General features: G+C 38.4%; 1 protein-coding gene across 4 annotated transcripts in view; it reads right to left on the reverse strand.

The window, feature by feature from the left end:
- The window catches only part of TOX3 (TOX high mobility group box family member 3), a 71,470-nt gene that overhangs the window by 2,918 nt on the left and 48,583 nt on the right, over positions 1-19,969 (reverse strand). For 2 of the 4 annotated variants that reach the window (XM_072346500.1, XM_072346502.1), the window contains exons 3-6: positions 17,842-18,093; positions 4,086-4,355; positions 2,513-2,740; positions 1,276-1,356 (exon numbers count right to left, since the gene is read on the reverse strand). In XM_072346500.1, the coding sequence (XP_072202601.1) occupies positions 1,276-1,356; positions 2,513-2,740; positions 4,086-4,355; positions 17,842-18,093 (831 nt within the window). Of the gene's footprint in view, positions 1-1,275; positions 1,357-2,512; positions 2,741-4,085; positions 4,356-17,841; positions 18,097-19,969 lie in introns of all 4 variants that reach the window. The other 2 variants (XM_072346498.1, XM_072346501.1) reach the window with 1 other exon arrangement.

The raw sequence follows: 19,969 nt of genomic DNA on the forward strand, positions 1-19,969 counted from the left end.
AAGTGCTTATTCTGTATCTACTCTCAACAACAACCTTCAACAAAAAAGCTGCAGCAGGGATATCTTAAGGTAGGGGAGATGAATTCTGGAGGCGGAGTGTAATTTCTACTCAGTCTTCTCAAAAGTCACTCAGCAACACAAGTCCCACAGATGAGGGCAGAAAATATGATCTCTGTTGTTTTTGAAAAGGGAATTTAGGCCTGACAAGACACATTCCCTCAAAGCAGCAATTTAGAATTGCTACTGCCATTGAACTTATCATCATGATATTAAAGACCGAGATCATTATCGAAGTCCCAGAGATAACAGAAAAGCACAGCTTCACAACACAAGGATATCTTCCAGCTTTCAAAAATGCATGTGTCTAATTTCTGTTGTTGTATTTCTAAGCATTAATTGAAATATGCAGCAACTTTCTGCGCTACTTCCTAATGCTCTGTAGTTGTACATTCAAATAAGCATTCTCAGGAACTAGATATCATCCGTTTTGTCTATTGTTTTCCTGTGATCAGGGGCATTTCTGTAGTTGGCCTTTATGAAATGTTATTAGAGAAATGACTGCCTTGATTTCTGCACGTGTATTAGAAGGACATAAGCACGTTTCCAGCAGACATACAACCAGCCTTGTGCTACCAGTTAAAAAGGTGAATTCTCAAATCTGAGAGCAGAGCTTTGTTTTCCTCACGTGAGTTTCATATTAAGTAGGGATCCGCTCTAATACTCAGCATGGCTCACTGCCAGCTAGTCCATTTGTAAGTACTCTCCAAATTCAGAGCCACCACACACATTTTTTCCCCCTCACCTGCAAGAAATACTTAAGCTTTGCCACACAATAACAGCTCTTCAAGCCCATGCAAAACAAGTCTGTCTTATGGGAAGAAGCACTCAAGGAAAAGAAAGAAAAAACAACCAACAGCAAAAACAAAAAACAATTCTGCAAATAGCTTGTAAATGTTAATGTCAAAAGGTCGGCATGTTTTTCATGACTGAATTTTACTTCTGTAGTGAAGTGCATTATTTTGCTTCCCAAGATAATGGAAGATGTACGTTTACAAAGTTCTTGTTTGGTAATCATTACAGTGCCATTAAAAAGATGAAATTTCTTTGCAGAGGCCACACAGGGTTCAAGCAGCAGCACATCTTCTAGAATTGTATTACAGAAATCTTAGGATTCTACTTTTGTTTTGCGTTACACCACACTCCTACCCCACATATTTATGAAAAAACACTGTCAAAAACTAACATGCATTATATAGAAAGCATTATCAAGCTTACCTTGGAAACAAGGCTTGCTCTGTAGGCTGCAAGTGCCTTCAGGTACTCTTTTTTGGCAGCTTCTGTTTTTCTTTTATATACCTATTAAAAAAGACCACAATTTCACCAACTTCAATTATTATCAAGTTAAAAACACTTTTATTTCTTTTATTTCATGAGGGCTGTTTCTTTCCTGAAGTTTTAAATATTCCTGCAGGTGGCCACAGACTTTCAGGTCCACTTGCTGGAATGTCACCACAACGTAAGTCCATTTGTCATATAGAAAAAACCACCTGCTAGAGCAGCCAACTGTTTGACAAGAGCAGTTATGCACACTTCATCTTCCTAGGAAATGATATTTCACTGACACTGAGTATTTCAGGTGCTGAAAAGTATCTGAAGTAGTATAAAGCATCCAAAACAAACAAACAAAAAAAACCCCAAACCCAAGGAAAACGTGGTTCACAGAGTTTTGACAAATCACTTTCCCCGATGTCAGTATTAGAGAATCCCACAGAGCTTCAGTTGAACAGTTAAACAAAAAGTGAATCAATCTGTATTTCCAATCAGCACTGCATTTAAAGTTCATCCTTAAATCATGATCATCGTCTGTGAGATATCATCATCTGTCAGACTGCTAAGTATGACTGGGAGCTGCACGGAGTATCAACAGGCAAAGAGCCCCAAAGGATTTTTTTCCAATCTATGCGTAGGAGTTACATGTGTATAGCAAGAAGAATAACCCTCAAGGAAGAACAAAACTCATCATTCTGTACCAATTTTGAGTTGGAGATAACATTTCACACACAACATTGTAATGAGGCACAGAGGATTGGCTTCAAAGGTTTGAAATCAACACGCTTTGTAACAAATTCATAAGGCAGATCAAAGGAAATGGTAAATGTGCTGTACCTTCCCCTTTTCTATTCTAACTTCCGATTAATAGGAAATAAGAGCTTTGAAATGGGAATCATCAAAAGGTGGTCTTAAACAAGACTCCAGGACAGTATCACTTCAGCTTTTTACAAACTGCCCTTTAAAATTTAAAGACAAATACAGTCACTGAATACAGTCTACTGACTCTTATAACAAAATGCTTTTTAGATGCCCGATCCTCAGCAAGTTCAAAAATCAATGCAGCTCTGCAGAGTGAGAGGTCTACATCAGCAAGCAGTGTGCTCAGCTCCGAGATAGGAGGATTTTTTACAAGCAGTAACTATTTTACGTCTTGTGAGACATCCCTCCATCCATTTTTTACCTGTTTTTGTTCTTCTCCTAAACTGTCCCACATAGATGCCACTATTTTTGAAACCTCTCCAAACGTAGCATTCGGGTTCTGCCCTTTAATTGCAGCTTGTGTATCCCTGAAGAAAAGGGCATATGCTGACACTGGCTTTTGTGGCTCATTGGGATCTTTCTTTTTCTTCTTCTTCGGAGTTTTCGGCTTCTTGCCAGAATCTGGGGCAGCTCTTTTTTCTCCAGTAGCCTAAGAAATAGTAGTAACAGGAACAGTCCACATACACATGAAATGGAAGTCAAAGGAATTCTGAATAATTATCATCAATCCAGACTAATAAATGGATAAAAATTCCTGTGTAGGCAGCATTTTGGACAGTCGTGTTGTATGGGTCTTTTTCCCACCAAACAGCACTTATTGTGTCATTCTCATCAGAACCACCAGAACTAAATACCAAAATTATCATCACTTGCTGTAAGTGTGGCTCAGATTCGTTCCTACAAGCCTGACCTGAAAAAGTACACCATAACTAATTTCAATTTAATATATACATATATATGTATTCAGTCCATCGTGTATTTGGAGTAGGTGATCTATGTTTTTCCATTAGCATGCAATTTCGGCAGTAGAGACTCAAAAGGCAGGAGCTTGGAGGCATTTCCTGATTCACATACTTGAGCTGTCAGTTTAGACATGGGTCAGGGGTTAAAAAATCTTACCCTTTAGGCAAGAAGCAACAGCAGTTCTGCAGTACCTATTCAGGTGCAAGGAACCACCCCTGTGCCCACCCCTGTGCTCTTCTCCAAAGTTGCTGGTATAGCATCAGGTGCCCGTGCAGCAGCATCCCCATACCTGGGATGTCCCATCCCATCTCAGGAAGGGGAAACCTTTAGAGAAGCACTTCAAGGACTGCCAGTACCTCCAGCCCTCATATGCTCCTCATGCCCCATACCCTCCTCCTGGACTACCCATAGACCGTGGCAGCAAGGGGACAGCATGGCTCTAACTACATCTCTATTCTCACTGTTTAATCTTGATATTTTAAGAATCCTGAATGGAATCTTCTTTCCATATACACAATTTCCATTGAGCTAATGAGAAAATCTTTCATCAAGCAGTCTGAATTAACCCTGTATATGTAGTGCTATAACATTTTCCCTTCATAACAGGTTAATTTAAAGCAAACTGTAAATTTAGTAAGCTTTCAGACAGAAGCAAGTTTATCTTATTTCTGTCTAAATGCATCTATATTTTAAATGACTCCAGAGAATATCAAAATGAAAAAAATCCCACAGTTGAAAAGAGATTCACCAGGTCTATAAAACGTAAAATGAACTGGGAATGTATTCAACTGAAAATACATGGACAGATATGTATATTTTATATGTATATTTTAACATCTATCATGATGGAGGTATCACAAAAGCTTCCTAAGTCAGAAGCTAAACTGTAAATAAATGACAGAGCTCACCGTATGTTAAAGTTTACATATTTTGTATGATCACTTGGCAGCTGAGACAGTATTGCAACATTAATGAAAATACAGTATATAGCCATGTAAATCTTACTCACTGTAATGCATGGAATAACTTACTCTATTTGATTCATCTGCATCTTCTTCATTTATTGAGCTAGAGGGGGAAGGAGTGGCTGATTTACTGGCAGGAGGGGAGGGAGAAGTGTGTGGCAAGTTGGTGCCTCCCAGATTTAGCCCCAGCTGTGCACTTAGCTGGGACTGGTTAATGGTGGTGAGCTGAGAGGGAGTCATAATTCCCGAGTGAGCAGCATCCGTCATGTGGACAATGGATCTCATAATCAAAGAGTGGTCTTGGCGGTACTGCGAAACTTGGGTGTGACTCTGATCCTAAAAGAGATCGAAACATTAGGTGGTCATTAGCAGTGACCATACAGCATTAGCAAATCATTTTCACTGACTCACAGAACTGACACTGTCAACTTCCATTTTGTTTGCTTACTTTTCAACAGACCAATAAACCAAATGCAACAACAGTTACATTACTTACCTCTGGACTTTGCTTCTCCCTTTGCTGGATTTTCTTGGGTAATAAAATTTTTTATTTCCCTATATTTAAGTTTGTTTGTTTGTTTTTTCTCTTGATGCTGTGCAAATACCCACATAAACAACTGGCTGACTGATGACACAGGGAAAACATTGCAACAGAGTAGAGACAAACTGCTGTCAAATGCAGAAAGCAAACAAAATGGGGAGGGAGTGGAGAGAGAAAAAGCATCTTCCTCTGACATTCAATTATTCATAGCTGTTACCAGTAACAGTAGTAGGTATAAAACAACTCTCTTTAAAATAACTTCTAAATCCCCTTCAGACAAAGAACGTTGCCCTGCCACATCTCAAGTGCAGACACAGCAGCACTCTGCAGAACCGTTCAAGTAATCCTAATCACTCCTAAAAACCCCTTTTTGCCAGCACCACACAAAAGTATACATTTTTATCTTTAATCCAACAATCAAACACATGTGGAAGTAGCACGCTATGCACTGATCACCCACTTTATTTTCTTGTACTTCATGCCTCAGAGACTCAAGTGCTTGCATGTTTTTGTCTCTGCTGTTTCTTGAGGGCTAAAACTAAGCCATCTTCTCTATCTACACAACACTTATCACAGTTGTAAACAAAACAAAGTCAGACCCCAAAGGTAGAAGTCAACTGGAATCTGACTACGAACAGCTCAGTTTTGTTATTTTTAACCACACACAGATCAATAGACACATTTAAGCAGAAAAGAAGATTTTTAAACCAGCCAGTAAGTGAGGAGAATAATTAGCCCACAAATTGATTGAGCAGCTTGGCCAATCTATACCTGTTGTTCGAACAGTCAGAAACATGGGAAATGCAATAGATTTTGAAAACTTTTGTTATTAATAACTCACACAGCAATCTGCATCAGGTACAATGTGAAATACCACAGAACTGGAAGTCCAGCCTAGGGTCCCCCTGACCTCCAGGAGGCATTGTGACTTAACCAGTGCATTCATAACTTATTTGAAGCGTTCAAAAACCTTCACGAGCATGGAGGTTTGTCCAGAGTGACTTTCTTCTTGCTCCTGCCCCAGAAGAGGCAGTGGGCTCAGTGCTCCTGAACACTTCCTAGCCTGGCCCAGTGCAACAGCACAGAGATGCAATGCACTTGTAAAAGAAGGTGCATGCCCTGCCTTATCCACTTACTGTCATCCCTGAGTCCTGTACAGATGAAGTTAACTGCACATGTTCATGATCCAGGTGCTATACTGGGTCTCATCCTCATTTTCCCCTGCCTGCCAAGATGTTGCCAGAACAGCTCATCATCCACACCACATCACTATTCCTACTTTAGAGGCTTTTAATATTTTCAGCAAAGGAGCATATTTCCTCGGAGATGAATGCCTGTGCCAAAAGTGGAGCACTGATACAGAAAGATCAAAACATCAGACTTACTGGCTGAAATACCCACTTGCTTCAGGGCACCTTTCTGTGAAAATTTACTACCGTTAACTAGAGGGTCATTTTGATTCAAAATTGTATTGGCAGCGGCATCTGGAAGTCATTCAAAGTCTTTTTAAAAGGATATCACTTTCTGCACATTAGCCCATTCCTTTCTAGTTTACAGACATTGCTTTATTGCATTAAGAAAAAAGTGTTGTTAAAGCAAAGGTCAAGATCATCACAATTACTTTCTCTCATAAAAATCAACTTCAGTATTTTGCACGCAGCTCTTTCATAGTGCTGTTCTATGCCTAAAAGGCCTTTGCTCCCTATTCTTACACAAAACAGGCCTTTTTGGCCTTTACACCAAGGCAACAAAATATGACGATGGGTTACAAGCGATTTACTCCAAGCCTTGTCATTTTGGTTGCATCTATGATTTTATTGAAACTAAATTCTCTTGACTTGTACTGACCCAGAATCTAATTTTATACACAAGCCCATGAATTCTTAACTGCCCCTTCTGAGACAATTTGAGGCTTCTGTGTTTGTTTTTGTTTGATTCCTGATTTTCTTTTCTATCTCTTTTCCTAATTTTAAGCTACTTCTCATATCTTTAAAAACTTCACTAAAGGCTAGAAATAGAAACAACAATATTTAGTAGATTACTACCTAGCACCACACAGGTAAAACCTGTTCTATATATATTGAAAAAAAAAATATCATTTCCAATCTCTTCTCATTTACATTTACATGCATACTATAAATATTATCAATCTGTTTTCTGCATTTTGAATTAAAGTTCTTTGGTTAATTGTATATATATATATATTTAATCTCAATGAAAAGAATAGGAATTTCATTTTTATTTTGAGGGTTGGGGGTGTGGGCCTCTCTAGTCCCCCAAAGCCTACAAAAGAGCTTTCAGACAAAGAAGAACAAGTCATTTGTGTTAGTACAGAGATTTGGTGCCTAGCAAGAAGCCAGGGGAGATAGTCAATACAATACTCAGATCACTGAGGATCAGAGTATTTTTCTAGAAACTCTGAGTCAGCAAAATATATCTAAACAGGAATATATAATCAAGTAAACAAGTTTTCCGTCAACTTTCTCAACCCTTATTTTACTCTTCTATAACAACAACCAGTATCAAAGCAAAAGGATCAGCATTTCATTATTCATGAAATGTTTAGCAAAGAAATGTTTAACACGAGAAACATACCAAGGTACGAGTGGGAGTACAATTGCACTAAAGCATCTGCGAGACACCCTAATTACATTACCATGTGAAAATTGAAAACTGAAAAGGCAAAGCTTGTGCATTCAAAATAATCCACCAAGAATGTTGTGAACATTTTAGAGAATACCACATGCTCATTTCTTACATAAGCTTAACTAGAAGGGATATGTAAGTATTATGTGCATTTAGGATTTTCATAGCATAATGCAGATGACAGATCAGTGCTTAAAAAAAAATCATGAGCTTCTAGAGTGAACAGAATCAAGTGTTGAGTGAGCTTGATCTGCTTTGTTGTTCTCAACTGAAGTTAGGCAAAACTTGGTGGTTTTCACACAAAGCCAGGCAATACTCAACCCCTCATTTAGTCAGCTTAACAACCAAACAAGGACATAATTGGTGAAAAGGAACACAAAAGAGAAATTACTTTTGTGACTCCAATGACAATTTCAGATCTCTGCTGACATCCTATGAGTGAGACTGTACGTAGGTATATCAGCCTTTTCTATCACACCTGCATAGATCCAACAGCAGCCATTGTGGAGACTTACAGCATTTAATGTGTAGAAAACATTACCAAAGGTATGAGGATATCCATCTAACCTACTCAAAACTGCTCTCATTTATTTAGATATTCCTTCCAAGAGAAGTCCTATTTGTCGTTTTTAGAAGTCATACCTACAAATATGTCACATGGCATATGCCAAGTACACAGCCTATTTTATTTTGATTGATAGAAGTACTAAGTGTTCAAAGTTTGATAGAAATCAGTTGCCCAGCAGCCAATGGAAAGCAAATAGAATAATGAGATTAAAAAAATAAAAAAAATTAAAAAAAAAAAAATGTATGAACTCCAACATTTTAATTTATACTGTGTACCCTATTACAGGTGTTTTGCAACAATCCAGCCAAAGAGATACATACCATTGAGTACTAGGGTAAATTATGGCAATAAAAGATCATTCTTCTGATATAAAGTCATTAGGCACTCAGTAGCTAATACAGCTAGTGCTTATTTTGATAAACAAACAGTAGCCAGCCATGACCTCTAGAGATATCCTAACTCCCACCTGGCAATTTGAGTATCAATTGCAGACAATATTAGAACGTTTTGAGTAATACTGAAGATTAAAATCAAAGCCTACAATATTCAATCATGTAAACAAGCCACACCTCCACTAAGATTTTTTTCTAGCTGCATCAGGACTGAGCCCAAGGAAGTACCTACAAGAAGACACAAGCCTAGGATCTGACCCTATACTACTGTTTGAACCATTTCGTTAAGGGACGTGGTTAAGACTGCAGTAAATCTGCCAACAAAAAGAACTATGCAAAAGCTAACATTTATGTTTATGCTCACTGTGCCCTGGTTTTGGAAGTTGACTTAAAACATTATGTATTCTTTTGCCTCAGGAATTTGTCACTGTCAGTGTAACATAAGCTGATGTAATATTTTAAAGGATAAATTCAAGTTGAAGCAAATGCACTGCAATATGAAGAGTGGAATCCTCAGTTGTCCCTGTCTGTAAATTACTCCTGTTACTTATGGGCAAGTCAGCATATCTCTAGAAGAAATCCTCAATACTCTTTTTCTCCGCAAGTAAAATAGAGATAAAAGAATCCATTAATCTAAATTTTTAGAAGATTGGAATTCACTGCCAATCAAAACAAATCAAACTAACAGGATGCTTTTCTCTGTCAGAGATTAAATCCTTACTTAATAGAATATAAAATAGCTGCACTTGGTACTGCCACTGCTGAAGAAATATCCTACCTCTCCTCTCAGCTGCTGCAATCGGTAATGATCTGTCAAACCACAGTTATCAGGAGATCCTCTACAAGCAGAAGATTCTTTTCTCTAGCATTGAGAAAACTCCCATGTTTTCCTCCATGCCTCTCTAGTAAAATAAACCTTACCTAATTTAATTCCCAAATAAAGGCTACAACAACCATCAGTACATGTCAGTTCAGAAAAAAATGTCTGCAGATGGATCTAAAAGATTGGTCGGTGACAGAAGGCTTATGCACTTTCTGCTGCCTGAAAGACATGAAGAGTAAGCAATCTCCCAGCCTCTGTGCTTTCCTAGTCCCAGTACATCAGAAATTTCTGTTTTCCATTCACACAGAAGAAGCACAAAGCCAAGAGAAGGGATATGAAGAAAGAAAAAGGAATAACACAGAGGTCCACTGATTTACTCCTCAAAACTGAGCAACTATCTCCTTTTCTTTTGGCAGTCTCAGATGTCTGTAGAAATTCATCCTTCTGGAAATTCACCTCTCGCTATAGGACAGAATCAGCTACCACCTCCAAATTAATTTATCATGTGTTCTCCGAATCATCTGATCAACCACCCCCTAATTTTGCACCGCTCCCAAGCTTCTCTTTCAGGTCTGACCTGTGACCAGAGACCCTTCTCATGGCCACGGTTTGCTCCAGCTGTGAGAGAACAGAGTCACAAGTTCGATTCATTCCTTCTATGGACAACATCTGGGGAGCAGCAGTAGGAGCACACTTTGGCCAGCACCACAGGGATGCGGTAGGTGTCCAGGGATCCACCATGCTAACCTTGCCTCTGGACCTCTGCAGGCACCAACCAAGAGATAGAAGAGTTTCTCTGAAATGCTCCAGCAGGTCATCCAACCAGCCTAGAGTGGAGCCTCGAAGGCATGGGAACCTTGTTCTTAACCATTTACTTTCCTGTCAAACTGCACCTGTCTGAAAAGCCCAGCACATTCCTCATGTAATCCCTAAGGTGGGTGAAGGTGCCAGGCCTCTTGTTGGCCTCAGTTGCACACCGAGTCTTCTGCTCTGTAACTGCCTCTGCTCATGCAGATGGACACCATCATGGGCTTCCTGTAGCCCAGAACCACCCATTACATCCACTACTGATGCTTTAGCATCTTCTAATTCACAACTTGTTTACCATTTAAGTTTTACACTGTCTTGCAGATGCTTTTAAAAAGAGATAAGCCATTCATTTTCCCCCTAAAACCTACCATGCTTTAAACTGTACTGAAACACTTCTTTTGGACAAGGGATCCAACAGCATGCTCTCAATACATGCAACTCAGATCATAGATCTGAGCTCTGATCTGATTAGTGTGTTGGCACGAGAAGCTTCTATCCAAATTAGCAGTACAAGCTTAGATCTGCTCTGTTTGCAAACAGAGAAGGCACACTGCAAACAAACACCAGATAGTTCAAATGAAGCTGCACAGTGTCAGATAAGTGCTGTTAGCAGTTTTGTTACAACCTCTGCAACTCCAGGTGCTTCAGCTCCCAAATCAAAGGCAGACTTCAAAGGTCCTTATTATGCAGCATGCAACATGGAGAGAGACTGCAAGAAAGCATGACAACCAACAGACATTACCAGAGGTAACATAAATTGTGTGGGTAACTTGGCAGGGGGGGAACAGACTTGGGTGTAACATGGCATTTGTTTGTCAAACAATTGCTGCAAGCAGTGGTAGCTATGTACTGGGGTGTTTTGCTTTTGTCTCTGCAAATGATGTTGATTTCTGCTTATTTTGTTTTTGTTTTTTTTCCTTTTAAAGCAAATCATAGAAGTAGGTCTCATTATCTTTCATATTACCAGAATTAAACCTTTTTTCAGCTACCTACCAGCACAGAATAATTTAAAACTCTACAGATACTTTGTATTTCTCTATAGCTTGAGAATTTGAGGTGGAAGCTGAACACTGGTTCAGCTGCCCAAGAGAAAACATGGGTTCTGAGGGCTGAGAACAGGAGGAATTTCAAAGGCAGTTTCCAGCTGACCCAAGCATGAGAGATAAAGCTTCTACCAGCTTCAGTATCTGCCTCATCTAGTTGATGTGACAAAGCAGAGATAACTGCTTGCTCACACTGGATTTTAAATGCAGGAGGCAGAATAGAACACAGCCATGGCCTAGGCTTAACCTTCAGATGATGTCCACAATCATTTGTATCCACAGACCTTCTGAGTCCACTTCCCACAGTTTTCACAGGCTCAGCTTCTGCTCCAGTTCCTGACAGCATCCTGGGAAGCATCTTCCATGTACTCATATGGTACCTCCCAGTATCTTCTGCGGTTGATAGATCTTGATGTAGGCATTATTAATATATGACAGTCACAGTATTTCTTTCCCTGTAGTCATGTATTTTTTCTTTCTCCATGTGGACGTTCTTCACATATTGGTGTAGATAATAACCTATTTGCAAGGTAACTGTTTTCTCCAAGCACCAGCAATGCATGCTATTCACATAGCTGCCACTGTCTCCTATGGCCAGGTCCTCTCTTGTGGCTAACAGGACATGAAAATAGTTCAGGCTGACCAACAGACTATGAATAAATATTCAGTTAAAGATTCTGTTCTGCTCTGAATTACCAACTTCTGAAAAGAGCGCCAGAATACGTTTCCTTCTCCAACCATAACAGCTCATTAACAGATGGCCTATTGTCTAACCATCAATGAGAAAGGAGAGAAGAGCACGTCTCACAGAGCAGTGACTATATTATCCACTCTGAGCATTACAATGTCATTGAGGACATAAGAATCTACACACTATTAAAAACTCTATTATTCAGTATACCATCAGGCTACGCTGCCTTCATACCACATTGAACTAGTAGTTTCTGTACAGAAGCCACTGCTGCCTGTAGGCTGTAGTGCTGCCAGCCCACTGCCCATCCTCCCCTGGGGCCGTATGAAGTGGACACACACACACAACTCTTTGAAACTAAAAATGTACAGCTACACCATTAGATATAAAACATTTAACTATGCACAAAACAAATAAATAAGTAAATAAAGAAATAAAGACTTGAAAGCCCACAGCTCAGGTCTGCAGCAGAAACAAGCCCATCCCAGTGTCTGCCTGACCACAGGCACCAAGCTGCAAAATCCCAAATGAGTCCTAAAGGTCCAGTTTCACAAAGCATCAGCCACCACTTGAAAGGTTCTATATTTGACCAAACATCACCAGTTAGAACCGTAAGAACATTACTTCAGTTGTGTTTACTTAGTTTTGAGATTATTTTTTTCCTGTTACTGCAAATTATTAACAACAGCGATGGTAACAGCTGCCATTTATGATTGGAACGTCCAATACAAACCAGATTAACACTGCTAATATGAAACCTGAGTTTAGTAGCCCACCCTTTTTCAAAGGAAAAATACAGATAATACTCAGAAGATAATCCCTCTTTCTAGTAAGAATAGCTGCTATTCCTATAAATGAATTTTTACCTTTCAAAATCAGTTGTATGTTTTGTATTAAAGATGACAATAAAAATGTCCATAACAATAACAAGGGCTTGTTTTAATAGTCTGTTCCAGGAGTTAAACACACTAATGACCCATGAAACAATTCCTTCATCAGCAACACATTAAACAATGTTGTTATAACACTGTATTATTAATTGAAAACCTACTCAATACTCTTTAAACATAAGATTATAGATGGAACACTAAAAGAGAGATTTACAAAGTACTTTCTCCGTAAAGGGAAATTAAACATAAATTAGAGGCAGGCAGGTGGGTAGAGAAATAGCTGTCTTGTGCCAATTCTAAAGTATCTCCTTTAGCTTTTATTCTCACCATATTCTGTTAAACTGTTCATTGAAAAGTTAAATTAGTAATTAGGGAATAAATTCAGATTTGGACCTTGACATAAAAGGCACCACTATTTTGAAACATTGATAGTATTTCTGCTGTATGCAGCCCTCACTGAGATAACACTTGCAACTCTGAGCTTTACAGCCACATCATGGAGCTGTTTATTTAAAAAGACTATTTAAAATAAAAACAATCGCCACCATCATGTCCTCAGTGCCACTTCTGAGTTGTAATGTAATTAACGATGAGCTTATTCCACCATGAATTACTTTCATCTGTGCAGAATCCTGAATGCTCTTAAAGCATTGCAAGAATTATAAAATATAAACAGGCTCAAATCTTCATCAAATAGGAACATTTTATCTGGCAGCATAAATAATGGAGGGAGTAAAATACGGAAAGTTATCGGTCTGTTTTTGTAACATCTGTACTTTTATGAATAAAAGAGAAAAATCAGACTGAAAAGAGACAATTATTTTACTGTCTGTTTCTTAGATATCAGAAAGAGAATTTTGAAATTCATCAAAGCTAACCTTCTGTTATGTACAACAGGCTAAGCTGAAAAGAATGTTAACAAGTTCAATTTTCATTCAATCAGCACTACTGCTCTCTGAAATGTTTCATTGCAGGAAAGAAATAAAAATAATCTATATGGTAATTATGAGGATGAATCCCCCAGTAACTTTCAGCTACATGAAAGGTCAGTTCTATTCAAGATATTTTATCAGTCCCCTGCACATACTCCTGTCCTGTCATTTTAAATCTGAACAGCATTTTATTTTCCCATTTACAGCTACCTGCAGAATTAAGTACTTAAGCCAAATAAGAAAAAAAAAAAAAAAAAAGAAAAAGAAAAAGAAAGAAAGAAAAAAAAAGAAATGTTGAATGCTGGCAAAGGCTATAATAGCATGGAGATAAATCGTTCAGCTGCTCTCTCTCAAGCCTCTGGGGCTGCAGATTTTTCTTCTCCTGGTGCACTGTGGGTATTCAAAACTTGTTCAACATGATTTCATTTCATTTCAGGCACTGCCTGAGAAAACTAAATTACAGAATCAATCATACAGAAGGTCAGAGTGAGACTTCATTACAAGTATTGCATGCTTGCATGAATATCTTTCATTTATGACTGACCCAATATGTCACAATAGCTGTCTAGTAAAAATAATCCACTTTCTGAAATTGATGTACTACTGATGTCAATGCTACTCAGCAGGCTGGGCAGATTATAGAGAGGTGTTAAAAAAAGGAACCCTCAGGAGTACAAGTTGTAGTTTTATAGAATTGCCACAGTTTGCAGATTAAAGTATTTTATTTATTTTTTTTTCATGGTCAGCTCAAGAGAAAACAGAGCATTAATATAAAATACCGGGGGTTGATTTTTGATGAGGATATTGCTTTTTATTTCTACTCTCTATTCAAGTATTTATAGGGATAATATTTGCATCACGTAAATCCGTGTGTTCTTTGGAGTCAGATGTACTTCAGCGCTTTGTTTTTCAGTGACTCATTTTGGAGTACAGGGATTTTATTTGTATGCTTTTAAAATACGAATCTTAATCCCCACTGCCTTCATTTTACCTCCCTTTTATGTTGCTTTTTCCTCTTTTTAAATGTAGGAAAATGCCACTAAGTGAGATAAATGTTTTCTGTTTGCTGCCAATAATAATGAAGTTAATCAGCATTATGACAAAATGTCACTCTTTCCTTACTATAAATCAGCTCCTGTGCATCAGAACTTCCTTGCTCTTAACAGTATGAGCAATTGCTAACTCATCAATACAAGCTTTTAATAACTGCTAAGCCACATTTTTTTCTGTGAACAAATATCTGCCTTGCACCCTGAATGAATTTTTCAATATAATACTGCACAAAAGATATGATAAAGAGAATTATTTCTTTATGTTTTTTTTTTCCCCTTTCATCTGCTTTCCTATGGGAAATATGTGAGATACTTGCAGAAGTATTATGAAGTAGCTAGCCAACTCCATACCCTAAGGGAGACATAGGAAAACCTTGACATAACCTATTTTTAACCATGCCTCTGGTGATTCTGCATTCAAGTTTATAGGTGAACATGTCAGGTAGTACATAGCAAAAAGCCAAAGACACACAGTATTAATCATAATTCTGTCCAAGCCCATTTTATATTTTCAACATTTGTGATTTAAAATCTCATGACATTTCTTGAAGGTGAAATTCTTCTACCGGACTTCTCAACAGGGTAGAACTACATTTATCTAAATTAAATATTGCTTACAGTAAAGCACTCTAATGCTTCGCAAGATAACCAATAAACTCGGTACAGTTGCATTAAAATAATTCAAGTTTGCATTCAGCTAAAGAAGCTTTAGTGATTAGCAATACATTATTAATACAGCCTTTAAATAAGACTATCCTAGTATCGCTGGATAAGAACATTGTTCTGCAAGTGTATACGAACATCATAATTATTTTACAGCCCCATCCTTAGTTCTTTCAGATATAGTAAATTCAATTGACCATGAAATGAAATTTCATAGTCAGAATGCCTCCTTTACATTTTTTTTTTATTGCTGTAATAAAGTTTTTATAGCTCCAAGGCAAGGTAATTCATGAAATGTCTAATTTAAAGATGAATTCTAATATTATTAATAAATATTTACCAGTTTAATAAAGTGCACATTTTTCACATTAAATATGATACACAGTTTTCATTTTCTATTTTTGAAATATAGATCAATGGCTGGAAAATCTGAGTACTGAGAAGCATTACGGGAGTTCAGAGGAAAACTACACAAGGACTCTGCCAGTATTTTTATATTTCCTGATTTTACCCAGCATTTACGAGCAGAGGAGAAAAAAGATTACTGACTACAGTGAAGTGGTGGGGGTCACTCCATCTCACGGTATCACACAAATCAAGCAGTTGTCGGGAAGTGCCTGACACACGACCCTCCCCACATTGCTCCTCTGTATCAAATCCCACAATTCTTCATCAGCTCTCTGTGACAAAACTACAGACAAGTCCCAGAACACAGCTTCAAAATGGCAGTCACCCTAGAAAACATCAACAGATTATGGTACACAATGGCAGGAGCTCCCCTAGGTCTTCTCTTTGACCAGTGTGGGAACAAATCCTTACCATTGGAGGCAAGGTAAACCTTTACTCATGGAAGAATGGCATTCAATGGAAGCATGCAAAACAAAAAGGCCACTCTAGGTCAGATTGCAAACCACCTGATAACACTGAAGGGACTTGTGCACATAACACAAGACTGATCTAGCTTATTGCATTTATTACATATTCCCAAGCAAATTTCTTTGGATCCAGTCTACACACACTCCATTGCCTCACTTTCCAGGCATAACATGCTTGACTCTAAGCTTCTATTTATTTATTTATTTATTTATTTAGTTTTTGGCACTCAACAAATCACCCAGCAGGTCCAGGGCATACAAACATTCATGCACAAAGAGATCTGAAAAGTATCATACCCTTCATGACCAGTCCCTGCTTTGTGTCTGCAGACTTACTGTACTCGACTCTTTGTTTCCTAAACAGTGAGCAGCTTGAGCTTCTTTCTATATTAGTGCTAGCTATTCTTCATTACCTCAAAGGAAACATCAAAATCATCAATGAATTTAGAAGCCTGAAGAATTCCTGATAAACTTGCTGTGTGATAATTTGTAATGCTTTGATTAATTGTCACTCACCAGAATAATACAAAGAAAGAAAGATTTACATGAAATGATAACATGACAACACAATGACCCTTATTATGGCCCAGCAGCAAAATCTGTATTTTCACTTCACCAGGTTTAGGAAAAGGTCTATGAAACAGCTGATCAGAATAACTAGGGTTGATGTAAAATATCTGTTCAAGCTAATCATTCACCCTGGATTTAATATCCAATACAGAAACTTATTCTAACTGTAACCACTGAGTTTAAAATGCTAAATATGATAAACTGACTCATAGTTATGTCTCATCCTAGGGAGTAAGAGTGTTACTGCTCAAAGCTTAAGAAACCCATGCAGGAGACCCTCAAAAGCCAAAAGGGGAATGTACCAATGGAACCTTCCTCTATGGTCACAGCCATAGAGTATGGATAAATTCTGGAGAAGACTTGATACACCTTCACTGTTTATTGTTCTAATGACCAGGGCTGATCACTCAAATCAGCCAAGCAGACTCATCTCTTATCCCTACCCTAGGCAAGACCATTCTGCCCCTTTCTGGAGGGCTCCAGAACAGTCTAGGAACATAGAAACCAGCTCAGCCTGCCCACAGTCTCTGATCAACAGGAGCACTGGGCAGAAGAAAGTCTATTCATAGCTCTGTATTTCTGAGTGTGATTCAGGTAATGCATCCCTACAGGAGCTGTAAAAAAATAAATTTCCACTTATAACTATCTAGCCTGTGGAGTATACAGAAAATAGGGAAATATACATAGATATTACTGGTGGCATACTGTGTCTGGCTCCATTTCTAAGCTACTCTCAACGGTGTGCTTTCAGAATATCCTGCAGGCTGTCAAGTGCGGGTCCTACACCTGAAACGTAGAGAAGCAATTCCTTCTTGTGCTGTAGTACATTCTGGCCAACACAATGGACTTCCACCACATTATGCCAATTATCAACTGTACAAAAAATTCTCAAAAACTAACAGGAAAGAGCTTCACGATGCCAACAGATATGGGCTTCCAAGTCTGCTCCCAAAATTAAAACTCTATGTTTATAAAGCCTGAGTGCTTTTTTACAAGAGATCTGTTTACACACGGTATAGCATTGTGCTGTACATTAACAACCACGTTCATCTTATTGAATCCACCAATAGTGAACCTTTAAACATTTGCCAACTGCCTTAGGGAACTGAATAATAGCATATCATTGTTCGCTGTGCAACACTGACAACATGTGTCATCATTCATACAGAATCTGCCTGCACAGAATGCAGAACATCCACAAACGCTTGGATGGACCACAATAGAAAGAAATCACACATATCTTCGGAAAGGTCAATTAAAACTAATACTAATATATTATGCTTTGAGAGACATGGTTTTGCAATTGAAATGCAGAACTGAACCTACCATGTGCAATCCATTGCTGTGGATGACGCCATCTTGCTCCATGAGATTTCGGGATATAGTAATGGAGGGGAGATCCAAGCTCTGAGGTGGAAACTGGGGTGTAAATTCATTTCCTTGTGCCGGAAGCTGGTCACCAAGGCCCTGAAAGGGCAGCAGGATGTCTGCCATCCCCAGTGCAGGGTCTGACTCAGGTGGGGGTGTGATAGGTGGGATTTCAAACTCTTCATCCCCCAGGCTCGGCGTGTGGAACGTCTGCTAGAAAAGGACAGGACAAGGCAAACCACATTAGAGCATGCTGTTCTCAGCAGCCACATTTGACCAGTCATTCCAAAGTCTTGTTTTGCACTCAAATGCAAACTCTATTAAATAATTAAAAAAAAAAAAAAAAAAAGGTTTCATATACTAAAGGGGTTTGTGGATCATTCTGATTAAGGATTTAAGTCTAATTATCGTATGGCTTTAATAGAGTATCAGTATTAACAGTTTTTTAATGTGTGCTTAATTAGCAACATCTGTCTTTGTTGTTAGTCTGAGTATCAGCTACACTGGATTTGGCTGTATAACAAATTGCCACTTTATTGATATGTTAGTGAAATAGCACAAACAGCTTATATTGTTCTCATGCTTCATAAAATACCCACAATTTTGTAGCACACACACAACATTAACTCAGAACCGACCGTGCCACATCTTTTGTCACCTTTTTACCTTCTTCATAAACATGAAATATAATAATTCTGGTCCTTATTTATTCTCCATCCCGTAAGTGCAATGTATCCTTCTACACACTGGTTTTGTAATTTGGAAGAGAGCAGCGCTGTTACAGAACAGCGCGGGTGATTACTGCAGCTTTGTAAAGCCAGCCAGCTTTGTTTAAACACTCGGTTTGTTGCAAACCAAACACCTGTTAAGATGCCTTTAGCAAAACATTTACTGCCAGTTATCTTCAGTGTCTGTACATGTTCGTACACGTGCACGTGTGTGTGTCGTAGACGATCTTTATTCAAGCAGAGCCTGTATCTGCCTTCAACACTGCTGACTTTTATGTGGGAAACAAATGAGCTATGCTTATTCAAATTTCTTGTGAGTTAAATGAACTTTCATATATTATTTCAGGTCCACTGCTACTTAATAATAGAAATCCAGTGCTTGAAATGAGGCCATTTTAAATGGACCCAAATCAGGACTGTCTTGATCAAACTGGGCAGTTGGCAATCCTAAAATAGGCACTCTGTCTTGTTCTGGACATGCAACGCTGCACTGGGATTTGTTTGTTTGTATTAGTTCAGGATTCTAGATGAGAGGGGGGAAATTGTTCTATGTATTATTTACATTGTTTGAAAGAGTGACTTAATGCCAGTTAATTTAAAAATGATATGTTCAGTGAAAGATCTCATTAACTGCCGCAAATTGTCATCCTTCAAACTGTTAATGATGATATAAATTAATAACCGCCTGAGAGAAGATGGAAACCGAAACAGAAGAAAAACCTTTGCTTGCATATAGAACCTGTCAGCTGTCATTATTGGTCTCGCACCAGAAATGATGAGGTCCCAGACTGCTGCGGTCTGCAGTACCGTCAGCCCGCTGAGATGCGAGTGCAATGCTGCAACTTAATTCTGGACGCGAAGACTGGGCCTGGATGTTTGACTCTGCCTTATCACAAAAGGTGTGATTTTTTTTCTCCCTGTAGATCCCTTAGTCCACAAACACAAAGGATGGATTGGCCACAAGAAGTGGTTGGCTAATGAACATAACCCTATGGCTGCATTTGCAGTTATTTTGGCACTAATGTGGTCTAGTAACAGATGCAACTGTAATTTGTGACTCATTTGCTACCCCATTACTGCTTAATGAAATCTAACATATCACATTAACAATACGGATAAACACTCATTCTTGATATGTGGCATTTGGCTGTTTTCATTACCACTGTAATTAACACTTGAAATATTATTTTAATAAATATTTAAGGTGCTTTAAAATGGGTCGTGGTAATCATGACATAGAGACAGAAAACATAAAGCAAATGTGAAGCTTCTTAGCCTGAATGTGCTCTAGGATTACACTCTTAAGGCATTATTTACAGGAATAAAATGGGCTTCTAGCTTAGCAGTACTCATGCCCA

Source organism: Excalfactoria chinensis, chromosome 11 (genome assembly GCF_039878825.1).
Source record: "Excalfactoria chinensis isolate bCotChi1 chromosome 11, bCotChi1.hap2, whole genome shotgun sequence".
NCBI classification, from domain to species: Eukaryota; Metazoa; Chordata; class Aves; order Galliformes; family Phasianidae; genus Excalfactoria; species Excalfactoria chinensis.